We start from the raw sequence: 21,088 nt of genomic DNA, 5'->3' as shown, positions 1-21,088 counted from the left end.
GACTAAAGTATTAATGCCTACAGAACAATGGGAATTACTGGTCCTTTACACTTAAAAGGTACTCTGAGCCACTTGGTGTTGTTACCAATATCCAAGCTACAAGGGCACCAATTTTCAATGTTAATTAAATCTGGTACTTCTAAAATATAATTGTTTACTGCTTTATAATTCACCCTGATGGTCAAATAGTTAAAAATTCTCTAACTGCATTCAGAAACTGCTTGTGTTGAGTCAGTTGTGGTGACTCAAGTTGGAATCTGGGACTTCACACTCACCATCACCCTTTGTAAGGGGTCCTTTCCTCCCACCCGGGTCACGGCATTTGGTTGAAACTGAAATCCAGCTGGAGTCTTTGTGCAAAGTCTGGAAAGCAGGAGTCCCAGGAGGTCCACAACCCCTTGCAACCCCAACGCACCTTGGAGGGGGAAGCGAGATGTGAGCTCTGCAGACGTGGATATCTGCAGGTGGGTGCCGGTGTAAAATAAACAAATTTACATACAAGACAGAATTCATTAAAATTCCATTGAGATTGTTTATTTTGTTCTCTCTTGGAAAACTAAGTATTACATAGTAAATGCAGCAATGTGGTTTGAGTTAGGTGTGCTATAGATTTGGGATACACAACTTGGTTAGTTCACCATATACAATTTTCCATTGTAAGTGCGGAATTCACTAACTGAAAGAAGGCAGTAATACATGGATATACATTTTTCTTGCTATATTAAAAACTACTGTGCACTCTCCTTTTATGTCAAAGGAGTGAAGAAGATTAAAACACATGGCTATCCCTCATTCATTGACGGGGGTTTAATCTACAAACGAGTTCGCGGAAGTTAAGGAGGAGTATGGGAAGACGGCTAAGAAGTAAACTATGGTAGGTTCCTGGGACATTTCGAAATGGATTGGACAATTTAATCATTTTTATTGTATTAGCCTATCCTGCCAGAGGAACTTTAAAAATCGTGTAATTCCAAGTGTCTTTGGCACCAATAGGAATAATCGCCGAAGTCCCGGAAGAACAATGCAAATTGACACATTAGAAAGCCTCTTCGTTGCCTTCTGACGGTTTACCTGGAGTTTTAACTAAAATTAAGGTTTTGCCTTAAAAGGCACACAAAACATATATATACACATCAAGCATTTCCAGACTTTGAGAGAACAAAGCGTGCACCGTTGTCAACATTTAAAGTGCTACATTTGTGATATATATATATGTAAGAGTAAAGGAGCTGTAATGCCTTTTTTCAGGCACCAATGAGGTAGACACTATTGGCTTCGATGATGCCCTTCTTTCACTTTACTAGACTGGGTCCTGCCAGTTATTGTCTGCGCCCGTGGCACATTGGCCTGATCGATAGACCAGAGTAGGTAGAACCACGGGGCCGTACAGAATCTTGTACATGGAAACCCTTAGCAGAGCAATGGGAGACTGGAGCTTAATATATTGATATTAAATGGATACTTCTTGTGTTAGAACAGCCAAATGCCCCCAAAAGTGGAATAAAAAGACCAAAAAAGCCATAGTTCAAAGTATGGAAAGGTTTTCATATATATGCTATATGTATCGTAAAACGCTCTTTCATTTGAATATATTTGCATATAAGGTATAGCTTCCCTTTAAATGGCAAAGGTGTCAAGAATGCATTACAATGTGTTACTGACCCCCCCCTTTCAATCAGGAGGGCTAAAGACATTATATTAACTGTGTCCAATAACGGCAATAATCCTGATGTCACTTCTGACTTCTTTGTTCTGGTGCATCTACTCTGCGCACGCGCACCTTGGATTTATAATGATATTCTTTCAGATACAGGTTCATGGAAGAAGGTACGGGAAGTGCATCGATGCCATCATAACTCGTACAACTGCAAATAACTGTTCTACATATGTGTTGCAGAGTAAAAGGGAAAGTTCTGTTTAAAGGACTGGATAGGAGGGGTTCAAAAAACATACACGAGCTGGGGTCTTTGTAATGTTCTAGCAAACCCGTGACATTGGGTGCATGAAAAACACACGGGTCATGGGCGTCAAAACTGAAGTTATGGTTCCACTGCTCAATCCGAGCGTGTAGCGAACGGCTGTACCGTCTGAAACTAACGGAAAACAAGTAATCTTCTTGTGCTGAATCCCGCAGTAAAAAAGTACCCTCTGGCTTTCCTTCTAGGAGGGCTTCAGCTGCGTATCTATCCATTACTCCCCAGTAACATGGGTTATTATTGATCTGAAAGAGGTCCGGCACCAGGCAGTGTACATAGTCAATCTGTGTGTGATATTTAGGAGGCGTTTCTGCCTGGAAAGCCTCATCATCCGTCTCCCATTTGGGCTTGTTCCTCTTCCTGGAGCTTGTGCACAATGTTATAACCTCGTCATCAGAGTCAATATCGCTGTCCTCCTTAGCAGTCCTTGTGGCTTTTGTTGTAACAGAGTCCACAATGCTCATACTCACTTCACATGCTGAAGCGTTCACTTCTGAAAACACGTCATCTCCTCCACAGCAGGATTTCTCCCCGGCTTGCCTCTCCTTTTCGCTCTTTTGAGGAACGTCGTTGATCACCCACTCCTCTTGAGATTGATTCACCGGAGCGGTGTGCCTTTTAATTAAATGCCACCTATACGCAAGATCAGACTTGGGCGGGAAGGGACACTTGTCCAACATCAGTTCACTGATATGAATTTTTCTCTTGGAAGACAATGTAGACGAGTGACGGCTGCTGCAAGTCTTTATGGGGAAACACTGTCCCACAGCATCCTGAAGCTTCTGTTTCAAAGACCGGCCTAACAACTTGTGTCCACAAGAACGATCCAAGTCAAGTTCAATAGAAGTGCAACTGTGTTTCCTTTCCTGGCTCCTGGTGGCCCCATCTGATTTCTCAGGAACATTCACAGCATCCCCATCGGACGAGTGGCCGCTCTTATTCGACCAGGACAGTTTCTTTCCGCTCCATACATATCCGTCTTTCCTGTCTGCGCTGCGACTGCGAGTGCTTTTGGGTCTGACATCAAGGTTGTTGAGTTTATTCTCAATATTTTCAGCCATATTCACCAAAGAGGTATCCGCGGATGTGGCGGGGAGTTTTAAGGTGTATCTGGAAGTATCTGTATGTTGAAGAAAGAAAAATGTATATCAATATAATTGGTTATTAGAATTGTTTCATGAAAACCAGCAGAATTCCATAAATCTACTGCTTTACAATTATGAACATCGATAAAAGGGCAAGTTTTGGAGTAGTTGGAACATGTTTTTTCATTTAGGGGAAATTACTTAACTAGTAATACTTTAAATTGTTCTTTCTTCTGTCCACATTTAATTTTTATATCTTGCTGACCAACAACTATGGTGCCGATGTGCAGTATGTAGGGTGTATAAGCGAACACAAGCGATTACTTTAGTTTATAAATGACCTATAATGCTGGGAGGTACTTTGTAAGTAGCAGTCAGCAACATGTGATGATTAGATGCAGATATGGCAATCCTAGCCTCATACCAGTACTTTGCCCCCCCCCTTCACTGAGCCTGATGTACTGAAAAGCACAGGAAGACGACTCATCCGGGTTTCTGTTCTGACCAACTGATGGACTAATGAGTTAATAGAACTCAAGTGACCTCCTGCTGACAAATTAGTCACAGAGCTCCGGTTTCCATAAAAGCTTTCTGGTATCCCTATCGCTTGTTTAAGACACAGAATCACTCAACATGTAGCAATACGTTAAAAATATTATTTTCAATAAGTCAGAAAAAACACTGCTGTCAGGTACATGAAATGAGTCACTTTTAACCACAGTTACCCCAACAATTTCTAACATGAGCTCCCTGCATGAGAAGAGGTGTGTAAACACGGATGGGAAGGCTCATGTCCTATACAGAGAGTGAATGAGTCCAGAGGTCACTAGAAATGGTGATCTATTGCTGGAACAGGGAGGTCAATGCCCCCATATTCATAAATATCACTTCCGCACCCTGCTAGGGACCCACTGATCTGCTTGCCCATCAGACCACCAGGTTAAATGGATCAGTTGGGATTTGGGAGTCTCACATGGAACCGCATGCCCTGTAGCTCTTCATATAACATGTGTACAGATGTACCCCCAGAAATAACATGTATCTGGTTGGTACAGTTAGACTAATTAGAGATAAGCGATGAAAGGAAATATTGGAAAGCCTTGTGCCAGGCACCCAAAAATCTAATCTCAAGATAACATATATGACTCACAAAATTACACAGCGGCACTGCCTGTATTGCTTAGTAATTTCCTATTCAGCGCTTTAGATACAACAGATTTTCAAGCAGTTTCTATTAAACAACAAAAAACAAAAACGACAAAATCAAAGCATTTGATCAATGCAATAAACTTCTAAAAGCTTACTGAAGATTATTTTTTTTTAATAAGCATGTAACTGGAGACTCCGGTCATCATATGCATTCATTATTCGAGGGGCTGGCTGGGACACTGGACTGACCATTATTTATTATACTTTGCAAATGCTGGTTCCTGTCATAATATAAAATCACCGGTGCTACTGGATCATTGTCAGTCTTAAATTCTACCAAGTATCTAAAGGATTTTGAAGACGTTATCTAAAGAATAAACATGCGTTTCCTTAAAAGATCTTAGTCTTTTTAAAGATGAGCTGACTTGGCTAGACGTCATGCCAAAAACACCGTATAGCTGTCTAAAAATCTCCCGGACAAAATCAACATGAGGGTGACTCAACTGATGCTCTGGAGAATTTCTAGACCACGGTGAACGGCGTTTCATTTCATTGCTCAGTTAATGCCATTGTGCGGAGGACATCAGGTCACGTCAGAGTAATGGATGTGAAAGCAATGTATCAGCCGGCCCTCCAGTAATCCGAGGGTTAAACGCTCAGCTATACAGTATGTGCATCCATTGTATGGAATTTCCTGCGGGTGTCATTTGCATGTATGAGTCATTTGCAGCAGTGGACACGCGGTGTACTTTATGGCATATTCTAGGCATATACGAGAAAGGATTCCCCCCCCCATCTCGAATAATCTGACCGGTCACCAAAAAGAACACAGAATTTATTCAAGGAAACGGCCCAGATGATGCTTCAAGGTCTTAATAGTGGATTTTCATTATCTCTGTGATTCACCCAATTCATGCTGGTTTGGTACCGTTGTTGGCCGTTTGCACACGCACACACCATTTCGGGCATGTACAATAGTCATACCCGGGTACTCTCCGGGTTTCACCCGGAGATTGATGGGTGAGCGCTGCTTCTCTGGTTCAAGACCCGAATCCTCCGGGTCGCGGGAGCGGGGTCTTGACATGCCCTGCTCCCCGCCCATTTTTTCCATTAAATGGGGGTGTCTTCCATTGCCGTCAATGGGAACGCTGCCAGCGTCAGCGGGACCGCCCACCGGCGTCAGTGGGTAGTCCTGGCCACGGCCCGCAAGGGAAGGCTCCGGGTAGCCGGAGCCAAGTTCCCAGGTATGACAGTAGTATTTGTTGCATACGTTAACGTGCTGTACAAGATAGAGTCCTGCCGAGTACCTCTTATAGAAATACCATACTGACCCGGTTATAGGCCACAATATTATGTGTGGTGCCATTTTAAAGGGAAAAAGGACCTTAAAATGCTATATAATACAATAATTTATAGCCTTTGTAAGGGTCTCCCTTAATTCACGATATAGCCTCTAACTTCATCATAAATTAAGGGGGGAACTTTAAGATAGCCCTAAAATATGGGGCTACAATACTATTAAGCCCCCTCCTTTTGTACACATTGCACCCTCTAACCAAGAATGAGCCAAGGTGGAACTATTTTATCAGCTCATGTTGCGTGGGGGACCGTGTTATGAGCGGACCGCAACACAGGAAGTATTCATTTATTTGGGATCAGCACCCGGGAAAGGTAAAAAAGCTATCTTGAATATCTAAACCCCAATTATTGTCCGCACTCCCGATTTAAAGATTTGAAACTAGGGGGGTTATGGCCTATAATCGGGACAATACGGTACTCAGGAGAACAGCTTTTTCTATTGCACATATGTTATAATATCGCATATGGTGTCTGGAACATAACACGCATATATTTCATGTCAAAATATGTCAACTGATTAATGCCATCATGGGTTTCCCCTAAAAGGCTCTACGAGGAATATTAGATTTGTACACACAACATACTGAAGAATGTGTATAATTAGTATAATTCCACTAATTATACAACTAAAATATTAATATCTCTCAAAACAGGCTCCGTTACACAAAACATTCATTGTTGAGAAGAAGAACCTCAGAAGATCTGTTATTTTTATTCTGAAGGTGTCATCAGAAACAAACCACAAGATCAAGAAGCTTTTTCAAATTTCTATGGCAATAACCAATCAGTGTGTGCTTTGGTGTCACATGAGAATTAACTGTTCCCAGGCAAAAAAGACAAACGATACCAACTTTTATTTGATTAAACAAATATTTCTAGGAAGTGTTTGGACATTTAACAGTACTGGGATCTGGCGGACAGCAGCCCTGGGACTGCAAGGCTGCCAATAAATTACATCAGTGCCACCGCCAGCTGGATATGCTGGATTTTTACGATCACATGGCGACATATTCAGCTGGGGGGCACACAGCACAGCATTGAATCTGCTGCTGGAGTGCCGTGGTCTGCCTGGTGTGCCAAATGGCTAGTCCAAGCCTGTTTCTACTTGTAGTTCTAAAAATGGTAAACTCAGCAGAGAAGGTGGAACAGTGCTGTGTTCTAAAGTAACGTAGAAACATAGAATGTGTCGGCAGATTACCATATCTGGGAACTTCTGGTCTCCTGAACGCGGCAAGAACCGCCGACTAACGTCGGTGGGCGGTCTCGCTGACGGCAGTGGAAACCCCCCCCTTTGGGCGGGGAGTGGGGAGTGTCAAGACCCCGCTTCCGCGACCCAAATGATTCACGTCTTGACCCAGAGAAGCGGTGCTTCACCCGCAATCTCTGTGTCAAACCCAGAGAGTTTCCAGGTATCCTGAAAACCATTGGGCCCATCCACTTTGCAGTATATAGTGGTATCGTCAGTGCATCGGTCACACAGAGTATACTTGCAGTATATAGTGCTCCCACATTCTCTATAAATATATATATATATATAAATATATCCATCTGGTTTCTGCACCAGAGGTATGTGCAACCTGTCACTCAGAGCCTGGCAGTCACATGGTTGATCCCTAAACAGTTGATCCCCTACAGACATGATTTGCAGGGTAAAGAGGTGCTTCTCAATGACCAACAAATAAACACAATATTGTTTTTTTTGCATGTGATGAAGGGACCTGCTTGGATTTTATTAGCATCACAGCGAGTGATTTCATAAACCGGTGAAAACACCCCGCGTTTCCGACACAGACAAAAGGAGAAGAGAAAATATTTAACTGACTGGAAGCACTGGCGGCCGCAGCATAGAACGGCAGATCTCTGAATGAGAAAAGGAATCCATGAATTATAAGTCGACGCTTAGCTCATTCATAAAAATAGCATTCTACTCAATAAGCTTTTCCCAGAGGATCGCGTTACTATTAGACACCAGAATATCGGACATAACTGCGCTAAAAACCTTTATTCATAAGAAAGGCTGTAAAATGTACCTTTCCCGTGTCTCGAAATCCGGTGATGTAACTAGTAGGTGTTTAAATGCGTTCTAAAAACGTGACTTGTTTAACCATGTGACTGCCAGGCTCTGAGTGACAGCTTGCACATACCTCCAGTGCAGAAACGAGACGACTATTATATTATATTATATATATATATATATATATATATATATATATATAGGAGCAGTATAAACTATATACTGCAAGTATACTCCGTGTGACTGATGTACTGCGCCTTTAAATACTGTAAGTATACTCCGTGTGACCGATGCACTGTGCCACTATATACTGAATGTATACTCCGTGTGACCGATACACTGTGCCACTATATACCGCAAAGTGGATGGGCTGAATGTTTGACATATTCTATGTTTCTATATTACTTTAGTACAAACTACAAAGATGAGTGATCCCAAGGTACAGCAGTATAACATATAGTATAACCCATAGTATGCTTTATCATACAAATCCAGGCCAGGCTTCTTTGTGTGGAATGATTTAAAGGATCTGAATTTACATAAAGCCAGCAAGGCTAGTGGTAGGACCCAGGACAGAGAACATCGAATATATCAATTCCCACAAACAATAACAGGACAAACTATTATTCATTGTTCCGCATGCCTCAACAGCAATGAGAAATTCATTATTATGGGTTTAGCAGCGGGATGCCACTGATGTTTGGGACGCCCCAGGATTTCCACCTGATGTTAACATTTCTTGTATTAATGTCCCAAAGCAGTACATCCCCGACAGTCTGTTTTCTTTAAAAGACGATATGCAGAAGCAGCCATTTCTGTGCTTTGTGTGTCTTTTGTACCTTTCCATACTCGGGAGGTTAGTTTACGAACTAGAACCGTCTCATAATATTATATCATATGACCTATAGGCGATTACCTTCTGGAACTCCTGCTGCTGTGGACTACAAATCCCACAATGCTTCGCTACTAGATTTTATCTGAGCACTCTGTGAGTTCTAGATCCTGACAGCTGCCGTTCCAGATACACCGTATCCCCACAGAACACACATTGTGAGCGCGTGACACAATGTGACGATAAGTTCACTGTATTTAGTGACTGCAGCTAAAGGATCTTTGATTCGGTTGCCGTAGTTTACATTTGCTCTGTATGAAAACTCCAACAGAGGATATCGAACAATACCTTAACGGGGTAAAATAAACCCAAAAACTCATATTGGAAGAAACCGTAGCGCAATAAAAATAATAGGCAAAGGTGTATTTTGTCATCATTGATCGTGTTACAGCTTTAAAGAGAGGGAACACAATTTGGGAAAAAATTCACATTAACAGTTTCAAAAGCATACAATCTTAAAGTGAACAAATTCTCCCAAACAACCCACATTAAATCTAGAAATATTAAAATATATACTAATAGGTCATAGGGTAATCCATAATGCATTATGACAAATAGACTTCTAAGAAGAAATACAATTTATGTATATTTTTTATTAAAAAAAAGAGGAAAAAATAAACCATTTATAAACATAATGGTCTTTAATTTATAAAGCGTGTTTCTCCGGGTAAAAAAATAAATATATATATATATATATATATATACTCTAAATATTGTGCAAAAGTATTGGGGGTTATATGCGGTGAGAGGTAGATCCAAGCTTATAACACGCCAAATCAGCCCATAATTCATAAGGGAATCCGTCGAATGTGTGTCTTTATAAAATAATGAACATTGCAGCACAAGGACAAGATGAGCCCCCGATCTACAAAGTCTATGGGAGGATACCTTCCATGCTTCCCAAATAAAAGCCCCCTACTTCTCAGCCACACTCGATACATTATATCTCTCTTACCTCGATAGACAAGTCAACAGATCCAAAGGCTTTGCTCGGCTTCTATGTAGCCAAAGACACAAAAAAAAGGCAAATTCTGAACGCAGAAAGGGAGCAGCAGCTGAGCGGACTACAGGCAGCCATTTCCTGTACACTCAACTACATTACCCAGGCTCAGCCTGCCTGCAGCTCCCAGCATGCACTGCGACTGCTTGGGTTAACCATTTCATTGCTCACAAAGGCGGAGACAGCAGGAAATACATGTCACCTTTTTAATGCAAACACAGGGGAATTCTTCAAGAAGGATGCTGATAAAAGCAATGCGATGATTATTACATTTTCCTGGTCCTTTTAAAGTTTAACCGAATCAGGGCCAAAGGCAACAGTGCTTCAATGCAGTGCCTTCCCCTGATCCGGTGACACTAAGTAGCCATTGATGATTTGGCTACACTGCTTCATTGCACGCAGGGCCACATAGGGGATCCCTATAGTATGTGTGTTTAACAGCGCACCGATTGCATGTTACTCCTGGATTTACCCTTTCATTTCTTCTTTACCCCACGACTGGAGACACTTTTTGATGCCCAAGCCTAGACATTTTATTGAGGTTTACAAAGTGCTTTTAAGATGTTGCGCAATTAATATTATTACAGATATCCATCATGTGCCCTAATGCATTTCAGATAATTACAGGAAAGGTGGCCAGACCTAGTTTATCCATCCGAATGCAGCGTTTCAACCGCATTAACACCGCGACCCAGACGCACCGCTCCGCTCTTTGCTCAAAGACTGTTGGGGAAACTGGGACACTGGTTGGGCCAGTAGGACACGTCTGAGGACAAGTTCCTTCCTCGGTATAACCAAAGATCATTTCAGTGATTGCTATGCCCTTCTAGAAGTCAAAAGAGAAGGAACTATTAGCATTCTGTCTTCCAAATGCTGGCTGATCAGAGGCGTTGAGACCTTTAACCATCAGTATAACTAGAGCTAAAGAGAACACGTATCAGTAGCCTAGAGATTGGGTTCATCTGCTGCGCCCCAACACTAGAGAGGTACCTGACATTCTGTGGTGGGCTCCGCTACACACAATGTAAGGGGCCCAAAATGATAAAGGGAGGACATCTCTCCGTTGTAAGAGACTAGGATCTTTTTTTAAATGGGAATACCAATAGGCAAAACATTAGGCAACTGGAAGGGAAATAGGTAACATTTTTGGGTTACATATAGCCTTTGAGATTTTGTTTTGTGCAATGCATCATACAGTAACTTTGTGATGTCATTGCAAATTGCTTTAGGGTTGTTTTTCTCTTTATTCTTCTGTAAGATATTAAATAGAATTACATTTTGCTGCATTTAAATTGTCGCCTTTTGAGGAAAGGAGGATTAATACAACTATAACATTGTATATTATATTTTCTTTTTTGGTGCAATTAGGGTGAACCCCTAGTAACAGACCAAAAACTTACCTATACATCTACACAAAGAAGTGGACATGTCTGACGGTGCAAAGCCTTTTCTAAAGAAACGAATAAAAAAATGAAAAAAAAACCTTGAGTTCCATTCCAGAGACACAGCATATCACACGTTTATACATGCCGAGTGACCGTCAAATAAAATAAATAACCTGTGTAAGGAAAATTAATGCGTACAACATTTTTCTGGTCAAAAACAAAGACCACATTTCTTATAAAAAAAGCAGAAAAAGGTTACATTTGCAGAAATAACAAAAGTACATTATTCCATAAAGCTGTAAACTTTTTATCCCATGGGAAAAAAATAAAAATCTTATCTGGCAGGATTTTTACTCTAGTGAGTCATATTTTAATAATACAATTTTTTAAATAAAGACATCTCTGCCATATAGAGGCGTTAAAGTAACAATTATTGCACGTGCTCACTAGGATTTACACGATACACATACTGACACTAAAGGGCCAGTTTACGGGCAGCCCCACTAATGTGGGATGTATATTAAAGTACCGTGCGAGTAATTTAATATATGTTCTTCAAAAATGAAACATAAAAAAATAAAGCACTTACCTGAGATAGTAAATACCTTTTGTGGTCTGACAAAGCTTGGCACTGATTGGCTGTTTCAAGCAGCCAATCAGTGGAATGGAAGTCTTTTCATTATAATCAATAGGAGAGCTCTCTGCACACGCCCTTGGGGGTCTGAAAAGACCGCCGCCTGCTGGAGTTGACTATCATGAGTATATCATGTGCACGGAAATATGGTTGGCCGAACACATCTCCGAAATGGAAAATAGCTTAATTCTGTATTGAGTTTTGCTGATTACTAAGGTGAAACGACGAGTCAAACTGAGGTCATTTAATAGGGAAATTACATGGGGAAAAAAGAAAATGTTTTCTCTTTGAGCATAAAATAAACAGCCGTAGACAGCAACTAAGGTTACGATTGACAAAAACCTGGTATGCTCCACTAAACCCGCTTCATCTGCAGACCTTGAGGCAGCCATTGTCATCAGTCATGTAATAGTTTTGGTGACTTCTGTTCAAGCACCACACTGAGCTGGTTATTTGCGACAATTTGTTTTCCAAATACTTTACTTAGTCCTAGTGTCCGACTTGGCGATTAAGACAGAGCCATTCTATCTGATGGCACTATTATAATAATGGTAATAATGCAGAGTCAGGGTGTTTGTCTAGCAGATTAAACAGAGCTAAAACACACATGAAGCTACCTAAAAAAAAAAAAAAAAAAGTATTTTTTTAAATAAAGCGTTATCTTGTATCTGCTATTAATGATAAAACGTTATTATTATTTTTTTTGGAACCACATTACAGTGGTACGGTCCTACAAAAGCCTCATTGATAAATATGTCTGTTGCGGGCACTGCAATCCGGGGATCCCGCTACGTCATCATAACCACTATTCACACTATGTACACAAAGCATGTATGGAAACCAAAGCGAGGCTTGAAACGCTCTCAACTTCCGGCTCCATTCAGCGTACACGTCGAAGGCGCTTCCGGTCCTGTCAGTGGCGCCGATTTTCCTCAGTGTTTTATGCTTTTCGCGTTGTATTTCTCCGCTTTCATCACCGGGTCCCGTGCGCTGTCATCCGGGATCCTCAGAACGTTTTCCAGCGCCTTATCTGCAGAGATACACATCGCGTTCACAGATACTTTCCCGCCTGCAGGCTGAAGTTGGAAGGGTTTCCCGCGAAAATTTAAAGCGCGCTCAGTATTCATGAGTAGAGTGTGACAGACTCCGCCACCTCTCCTTCTCCGTGTCCGGACGCCTGTCAAGGTATGGGGGGCACATCTTAATTAACGTCAAAACTACACCCTAATAGTAAAGATGCCTATGTGTACCACACCTCCAGGGCTAGGGAGCACAGCTGATGGGTAATCTCCAGAGGAGTAACTCCTAGGGCTGTGCAGCTGATGGCCCAGTCTGTATTCATCATTGTACTGAAGTTATAATATATATATATATATATATATATATATATATATATATATAATGACACACACTCACACTCATGAGTTTACTGAGTGTAGGAAAGCACTCATGAGGATGATGGGGTGAACACACCAGAAGCAGACTTAATACGAACATCACCTCTGACTACTTGGTGACCGCTAAATAATTCAGGGGCACAATCTACGCACTCTTCAGTTGTGTGCGTTTCTATTTTGATTTATTAGCTTTTCATTTTTTTATTATTCACATAAAATAATCAGGTTTAGACATGCCAAGTGTTGAGTAATTTTTTTTTGTATATGCATATATAAAATATTCTTATAGTCATTCGGTTTAAATGATGTATACCGATCCTCGATTATTTAATTTCACGCATGTCATTACAGCGCTTTAGAAATCAGGTTGGGGTTAAGAGATGATTGTGAGCAGGAGGTTTATTAGAAGGCTGGTAATACAAACGGAAACTTCTTATACCCGCTGGGGTGATGAAAACCAATGTAACGTTGCATGTTTTAAATTACTGTGTTGCATTCTGCAAAGTAGGCTGGATCGACATCTTTAAAGGGACAGTTTAATGTCACTGGCACTCACACTAATATGCTAAGTGTCCTGTTTAAGACTCACAATGGTACTGAATAAGATTTTTATTTTCTAAGATGCCTGCTCTGAAGAAGCTGATGCGGTATGGACATCCCGAGGGTCACACAGATGTCTGTTTTGATGACGGTGGAAGGTAATTTTTTTGTGTGGTCGATGACATTGCTTTTCTTCTAATTCAAGATGTAATGACTTTTTCTGCTAAGCCTTTTGTAGCTTAGCGTTGGAAAGTTAATTGTGGCACTAAGTGAAGTATAGAGCTTTCTGTTATCCACGTATTGTTAACATTCCTAACATGTGTATGAATATATATATATATATATGTGTGTGTGTATACAGTGGCATCGGCAGAGGGGGCCATGCCCCCCCCATCATGATAGAGAGGAGAGGCGCTGGAATAAGTTTTCAGCAACCGTTCGGCGCCTCTTACTCTCCTCCGCGAGGCCTCTGTCTTGGTCGCGGTGCCGGCATTTCATGCCGAGCGCCGGAATATGATGTCGTATTCCAGCGCACAGCAGTGAAGTAGCGCACACTGTGACAGAGCAGGGAGAGAGAGGCCTTGCGGTGGGCTCCTGGAAGGGACGTGAACCTCAAAGGGGGGAGAGGGTAGATAGGGAGAAGGGAGTGAGACGGGGGGGATAGGGGTAGATAGGGAGAAGAGGGTGAGAAGGCGTAGATAGGGCAGAAGCAGGTGAGAAGGGGGTAAATAGGGGGCTGGATGGGGCAGTGAGGGGGCTGGATGGGGCTGGATGGGGCAGTGAGGGGGTTGGATGGGGCAGTGAGGGGGCTGGATGGGGCAGTGAGGGGGTAGATAGGGGGCTGGATGGGGCAGCGAGGGGGGTAGATAGGGGGTAGATGGGGCAGCGAGGGGGGTAGATAGGGGCAGTGAGGGGAATATTGAAATAGAGTCAGAATGAGAGAGAAAATGAATTGATCATTGTGTGAATGAGTGAGGGAATTTGAGAGAATGCATCAATGAATATGAATAATTTTTGTGAAAGAATAGATTGTGTGAATTAGTGAGTGACTGTAAAAGTGTTTGCGTAAATAATAGGTGTATAATTCATTTGTCAAAAAGGCAAAGATGGTATAAGCAGGGTGTTTATGGGACAAAGACGGCGTACACTCGGCTGTTTGGGGACAATGTTGACTCATGCTGGGCTGTTCCGGGGAAAAGATGGCACGTCCTATGTGTGTGTATTTTGGGTGCTGGTCAGATTCTATGTGGCCAAAGGGGGTAGATGGGGCAGCGAGGGGGGTAGATAGGGGGCAGTGAGGGGGGTAGGGGGTATTAAAAATAATAATTTTATTGAAACTTTATGCGGCGTGGATATTGTGCGCACAACATTTTTGCTCTGTGAAGCTTTTTGCACAAGAGAAATTTTCTGCAACATTGATTACGGGGAGTGGACCTCTTAAAGTCACGGTGCAGTCAGAAGGAGGGAAGACTGTACTGACTCTCACAGTCTTCCCCTGATCTGCAGTCAGTATGGCAAATATTTTTTTTTTTTTGTTGGTGTGGTAGCGGAGGGAGTGATTGCATGCTAGGGAACGTGGAGTGGGGCCCAAGGAAATGCTTGGGTAGGGTCCAATTTTTTTCACTATGAAATGTATTGGCAGCAGGGGCAAATATTAATATATATATTGGCAGCAGGGGCTAATATTAATATATATATTGGCAGCAGGGGCTAATATTAATATATAACGGCAGCAGGGTCTAATATTAAAGAATGAAAAATATCTGCCAGTTCAGCTGTTATTTTGAAATCGTATTTCAATCAAGGTCTTTACTTCAAAGAGATAAGTACATATTATGTAGTTAAAAATGGATGTCTAATGCTCTGAAAAATACCCATCTTTTTAACCCCTTAATGACAAAGCCCGTACAAAATGCATTGTTTTCAATGGGTTTAGGGACCGCCCATTGTCCTTAAGGGGTTAAAATCCGACCTCATACAGAGGTTGAATAATAACACTAAGATCCAGATCCCCCGCAGTACTGCAGGGGACCCGGATCCTCTCTGACAGCCGGTGGGGGGTGCGATGCACACAGACATCCTCTGCTACTGTCCTCCACTTCCACCGGGGCTTCTATGATGGAGCACCAGCGTGTCATTACCTTCCAGTGCTCCACCATAGAAGCCGATTGCGCAACGTTCGCCGGCTACCAGAGAGGTGGATCTCTATGCGTTGCACGCAGTCATCCTCAGCTACTGCCGGCACTTCCACTGGGGCTTCTATGATGGAGCACTGGTGTCGCATGACCTTCCGGTGCTCAGTCATAGAAGCTCCAGCAAAAGTGCCAGTCAGCAGCAGAGATTTGTCTATGTGACGCATGGGGGGGGGGGGTAAATCTGGGGGGGGGTGCAGAGTGGCATATAGGGGGTAAAAGGCATTTTTGGGGTGGCAGTGACACATGTGGGGGTTATAAGGCATATCTGGGGAGGGTGGAGTGGCAAGCCTGGGCTCAGATGTGCATAACTGGGGGGGGGCAGGTTGGGAAATAAAAACATGAAATGCATTTTTCCCTTGCCATTCCAGGTGGCACATGAGAGAAGAAGGCTCCGCCTACCAGGTAGGGCAGGAAACACTACAAAAAAAGGAGACCTCCCCCTTCCTCCCCAGTGTTGTTTCCTGCCCTACTCAGGTAGCGGTTAGGCTTTAGCTTACCTTCCCTCTTCTTTTTTGTTTTCTTGGAGCCCCGGGGGGGCGTCCTTCTCTCCGATCCCCGATAGTGATCCCGGCGGATCCAGGGTGATGCGGCAGCCCCGGAGGCTGTAACTCCGCGGTCCTCGCGGTTACTCGAGGCTCAGTCCTCGGTATATGCTGCCCACAGCCCAGGGGGCTCACTGGGAGGTGCATCCCCGGGCTCCGGTTCTCTCCGTCCCGGGGAGGAGGAATCCTCAGCGTGAGGCACGGCAGGAGAGCGCTCCGGAGGCGCTGCGAGCGGGACTTTATAGCCGGCTGTGCCGGTTTCACGGCACCCGTTGTTCATTATTTTCCTCTCTGCATTACTCCCGGCTGCGTCCGGGGTCACGAGAGGTCAATTGACGGGGAATTTCCGGATGTGACGTTTTCCGGGCCTGGGCGCCTAAATGCCTCTATAAAAACGCCAGAATGGGTAAGATCTTTCCTTGCTCTCGTTCCTGTGCTGTATTATTGCATTTTCTACTCCTTTTTTGTGCCTGCCTATGCCTAAGGATTGTATATTGCCTTTTTCAAGTAGGTGTTTCCCTCCTGGGTTTTAAGGAGATTTCCATGGCCTATTTCCATTGCTTTCTGTGGTCTCATTTTTGTGTTTTTTCTCCTCAGTCATGTCAGATAAAAATCCAGACATCCCTCCTGAGGCCTCCCCACATAGGAAGTCTGTGGGTAAAACGAAACACAAAGCCTGCTCTTCCTGTAAAAAGACAACCCTACGGCCAAAATGTGCAGCTCCTGCTCTCGGCCTAAAGAAGTTTCCGCAACGGAATTTACCTCCTGATGGAAAGGGGAACTTCAGTCTACCTTTGACTGTTTTCGGGCCATGGCAAGCTCCTCTCAGGCGCCGGTGCCTCAGCATCAACTTTACCAGCAGGGTCCACCAAATGTTCTTCCAGATACCCTGGAAGATTATTCGGCTCCTTTTTCGGAATATGATTACCAGTCGAATGACCCCCAGTCTTCGGATGAGGAGGGGGAAATTAAAGAGGAAACCTTTTTCTTCCCAGTCGAAGAAACAGGGAAGCTCATATCTGCAGTCAGGTCTACTTTGAATCTACAGGATGACATACCAGTCTCAAAACCGGATCCTTTTCAGGGTCACTCTAGGAAACCGCAGACCTTTCCAGTTCACGATTCACTTTCAGCAATAATCACGGAGCAGTGGAGATATCCTGACCGGAGATTCTTCACATCTTCCAGAATCAAAAAGCTGTTCCCTTTTGATGGTAAGAACTCTGATGCCTGGGAAGTTCCGAAAGTGGACACCGCAGTAGCCAAGGCTACGAAGAAAACAGCCATTCCGATGGAGGACTCTCATTCTCATTTCAAAGACCCCATGGACCGGCGGGCCGAGAATGCCGCCAAGAGGGCTTTTGAAGGAGCAGCGGCGAACTTTCGTCCAACCATTGCAATAGCGTCAACTTCTAGAGCCATTAAGATCTGGCTTCAACAAGCGGTGGAAGACCTGGCAGCTATTCCAGGGACTGAGCAGGTCGCAAGAAACCTGTCCGACACCTGCTTAGCAATTGACTTCATCTCCGATGCCTCCATTGAATCTGTCCGTGCATCTGCTAAAGCTACGGCACTTTCAGCGGTTTCTAGACGAGCGCTCTGGCTTAAGTCGTGGTCTGCAGATAATGCCTCAAAACACAAGCTGTGCAGCATTCCGTTCCAGGGGAATCACCTCTTCGGCAGCGACCTCGACACGATTTTAGAATCCACCACGGGCGACAAGCACTGGTTACCTCAGAGGAAAGGACCACCTCGTTTCAGGTCTAATTATTATAGAGCTCCAAGAGACAGGGAGTTCTACAGGCCCTCTACCTCCAATCTAGACTACCAGTCCTTTCGGGGTAAACCCTACGCAAGAGGTAGATTCCAGAGAGGAAGAGGCAGAGGCAGGGACGGTAAATCAGGAAGGTTCTGACGCCAGCAGGCTTCAAGTAGGGGGCAGGTTAACCGGTTTCTTTCATGCCTGGGAAGAGATCACCTCAGACCCCTGGGTCCTTCGCATCATCAATCAAGGCTATGCACTGGAGTTTACTCGCCTACCTGCCCAGAAATTCCTGCTGTCCATGCCCCCCGCAGATCCTTGGAAAAGAGCTGGATTTTTCTCCACACTCAACAACTTAATTCACGAGAGGGCTCTAGTCCCGGTGCCTCATCTAGAAATAGGAGAGGGAACCTATTCCCACGTCTTTGTCGTACCAAAACCATCCGGGAAATTCAGGTTAATAATCAACCTACAGTTGGTAAATGCCTGTATAAAATACAACAGGTTTCGGATGGAATCTCTGAAGTCCGCCACGGAGATTATTTCATCGGGGGACTTCATGGTCACTATAGACCTGCGGGATGCCTATCTACATGTCCTCATCAGGGAAGACCACCAAAGATTCCTCCGCCTGGCCGTTACACTGCCTCAAGGTGTTCGTCATCTTCAGTTTCGGGCCCTTCCGTTTGGAATTGCTTCAGCACCACGGATCTTCACGAAACTCATGTCAGTGGTCGTGGCCTTCCTGAGACAAAGATGCATCAAAGTGGTCCCATACCTGGACGATTGGCTCCTAATTGCAGCCTCGGCATCATTGCTCCAATCACATCTAGAGTTTTCCCTCAAGACTCTCCACAACCTGGGATGGTTGGTGAACGCTCTAAAGTCAAAGTTACTTCCAAACAGACGTCGGACCTTTCTGGGAATGATCCTCGATTCCCAAGTACAGAAGACGTTTCTCCCGCAGGACAAAATCCTAAGATTACGGGAATTCACACACGCGGTCCTACAGAGCAAATCAGTGTCCCTCAGATCCGTCATGTCTTTGCTCGGTCTAATGACCTCCTCCATCTCGGCGGTTCCCTGGGCACTGGCTCACGCAAGACCTCTTCAACAGTTTTTACTGGATCACTGGGATCGCTCCGGGACGTCCCTATGCAAGAAGGTCCGGCTTTCTCCCTTCGTTCGGGAGTCACTCCGTTGGTGGCTGTCAGCCAAGAAGCTTTCACAGGGACTCCCTTGGCAGACGAGAGATTGGGTGGTAATCTCCACCGACGCCAGTTTGACAGGCTGGGGTGCTGTCATGGGAAGCCATATTACCCAGGGAACCTGGTCTCCTCAAGAATCAAGCCTGCACATCAATCTTCTAGAACTGCTGGCGGTCTGGAGGGCTCTAAGGTTCTGGTCTCCAATCCTGCGGCACAAGTCCATCAGGATCCTTTCGGACAACGTCACCGTGGTGGCCTACCTTTCCAAGCAGGGTGGCACCAGAAGCAGACGCCTGCAGACCCTGACGGCTCAGATCTGCCGATGGGCGGAGTTCAGTCTCTGTACTCTCTCCGCGGTCCATATCAAGGGTTCACTGAATCAGGAGGCGGATTACCTCAGCAGGAACTCAGTACCTCCGGGAGAATGGTCCTTAAACAAAAGGGTCTTCACCTTCATCACAAAGAAATGGGGCACTCCCCAGATAGACCTGATGGCCACGCATCTGAACACTCAGGTAAAGGAGTTTTTCTCTCTTTCACCAGTCGGCCGTCCCCGAGGCCTGGAAGCACTCTCGCAGACCTGGGATTTCGATCTCGCATACGTTTTTCCTCCGCTTCCCCTTATCTCCAGAGTGCTCCGGAAAATTCGGGAAAACCCTCAAAAAGTCATCCTGGTTGTTCCTTTCTGGCCTCGAAGAATTTGGTTCTCGGACCTTACCACCTTGTCCATAGACAAACCCATGCTTCTTCCTCAGGTCAAGGATCTTCTCGTTCAAGGTCCTGTTCTCCACCCAGATCCCTCCCGATTCAACCTCTCCGCATGGCTTCTGAAAGGGAGATCCTGACCTCTAAAGGATTAGCTGCACCAGTGGTGAGCACCATTCTCTCCAGCCGCAAAAATTCTACGACCGCCAAGTACCAGAAGGTTTGGGAAACATTCATCGCCTGGTGCAATGTGCACGAAGTATCCTCTCCATCTATCTGTGAGGTGCTGCGTTTTTTTCAAGATGGCTTTGATAAAGGATTCCAACCTGCTACTATCAAGGTCCAGATCTCAGCTCTCAGCAACTTCTTGGACTTCAATCTGGCTTCCCATCCTTGGATCTCCAGATTTTCTAAGGGAATGTGTAGACTTCGCCCTAGGCTCCGTCCGTCGGTCCCGCCCTGGGACCTTAACCTGGTGTTGCATCAGCTCACCACGTCTCCCTTCGAGCCTCTAGAGGATACCTCTCTAAAGCTGCTCACCTACAAGGTTGTCCTCCTAGTAGCCCTCACTTCTGCTAGGAGGGTGAGCGAGCTCCAGGCTCTCTCCAGAGTAGAACCTTTTCTCAGGATTCTGCCGGACTGCATTATCCTTCGTTTGCCACCGGAGTTTCTCCCTAAAGTAGTCTCTCCTTTCCATTCGGATCAGGAGATCGTCCTGCCTACTCTCTGTCCGGATCCCAAGAATCCCAAAGAACTGGAACTCCACTCGCTAGACCTGCGGAGATGTCTCCTGTCCTATCTCTCACGTACGTCTGCCTGGAAGAAATCCGATTCTCTCTTTCTGTCCTTTGCGGGGACCCTCAAGGGCAGGTCAGTATCCAGGGCTTCCGTGAGCCGCTGCCTCAAAGACGCAATCGCTTTATGTTACGTCTCCGCGGGAAGAGTACCTCCCTCCGGCCTGAAGGCTCACTCGACCAGATCCGTCTCGACTTCCTGGGCTGAACTCTCCGGGGTGTCTCCGTCTCTTATTTGTAAGGCAGCGACCTGGAGGTCGATTCATACGTTCGTAAGGCACTACAGGCTGAATCTTCACCTCTCGGACGAGTCTCAATTTGGTCGGCGTGTCCTACAGACTGGAATCCTCCCCCCCCTATCTTGCTAATTCTTCTCATGTGCCACCTGGAATGGCAAAGGGAAAGAAAGAATTCTTACCTGGGAATTCCTTTTCCTTGTCCATTTCCAAGG

General features: G+C 44.6%; 2 protein-coding genes across 2 annotated transcripts in view; one reads left to right on the top strand and one right to left on the bottom strand.

Moving 5' to 3' along the window:
• Positions 1-1,718: 1,718 nt before the first annotated feature.
• On the bottom strand, positions 1,719-9,739 carry SOCS4 (suppressor of cytokine signaling 4). The gene is made up of 2 exons (XM_053475562.1): positions 9,431-9,739; positions 1,719-3,096 (listed from the first exon to the last, which is right to left on the bottom strand). The coding sequence occupies exon 2, from the start codon at positions 3,035-3,037 to the stop codon at positions 1,733-1,735; it is 1,305 nt and encodes a 434-aa protein (XP_053331537.1). The 5' UTR covers positions 3,038-3,096; positions 9,431-9,739; the 3' UTR covers positions 1,719-1,732.
• Positions 9,740-12,403: 2,664 nt separating this feature from the next.
• Positions 12,404-21,088, top strand: part of WDHD1 (WD repeat and HMG-box DNA binding protein 1) — a 35,710-nt gene continuing 27,025 nt past the window's right edge. The window contains exons 1-2 of the mRNA XM_053475564.1: positions 12,404-12,679; positions 13,513-13,589. Coding sequence (XP_053331539.1) covers positions 13,513-13,589 — 77 coding nt within the window. The 5' untranslated portion in view covers positions 12,404-12,679. The remainder of the gene's footprint in view (positions 12,680-13,512; positions 13,590-21,088) is intronic.

This window comes from Spea bombifrons, chromosome 9, assembly GCF_027358695.1.
Source record: "Spea bombifrons isolate aSpeBom1 chromosome 9, aSpeBom1.2.pri, whole genome shotgun sequence".
Classification (NCBI taxonomy): domain Eukaryota; kingdom Metazoa; phylum Chordata; class Amphibia; order Anura; family Pelobatidae; genus Spea; species Spea bombifrons.
The sequence above is the reverse complement of the archived record's forward strand: the minus strand, read 5'-3'. Positions and strand labels throughout refer to the sequence as shown.

What these genes read in the sequence shown, in the direction of transcription:
- SOCS4 (XM_053475562.1), bottom strand. Translation starts at nt 3,037, where the DNA reads ATGGCTGAAAATATTGAGAATAAACTCAACAACCTTGATGTCAGACCC.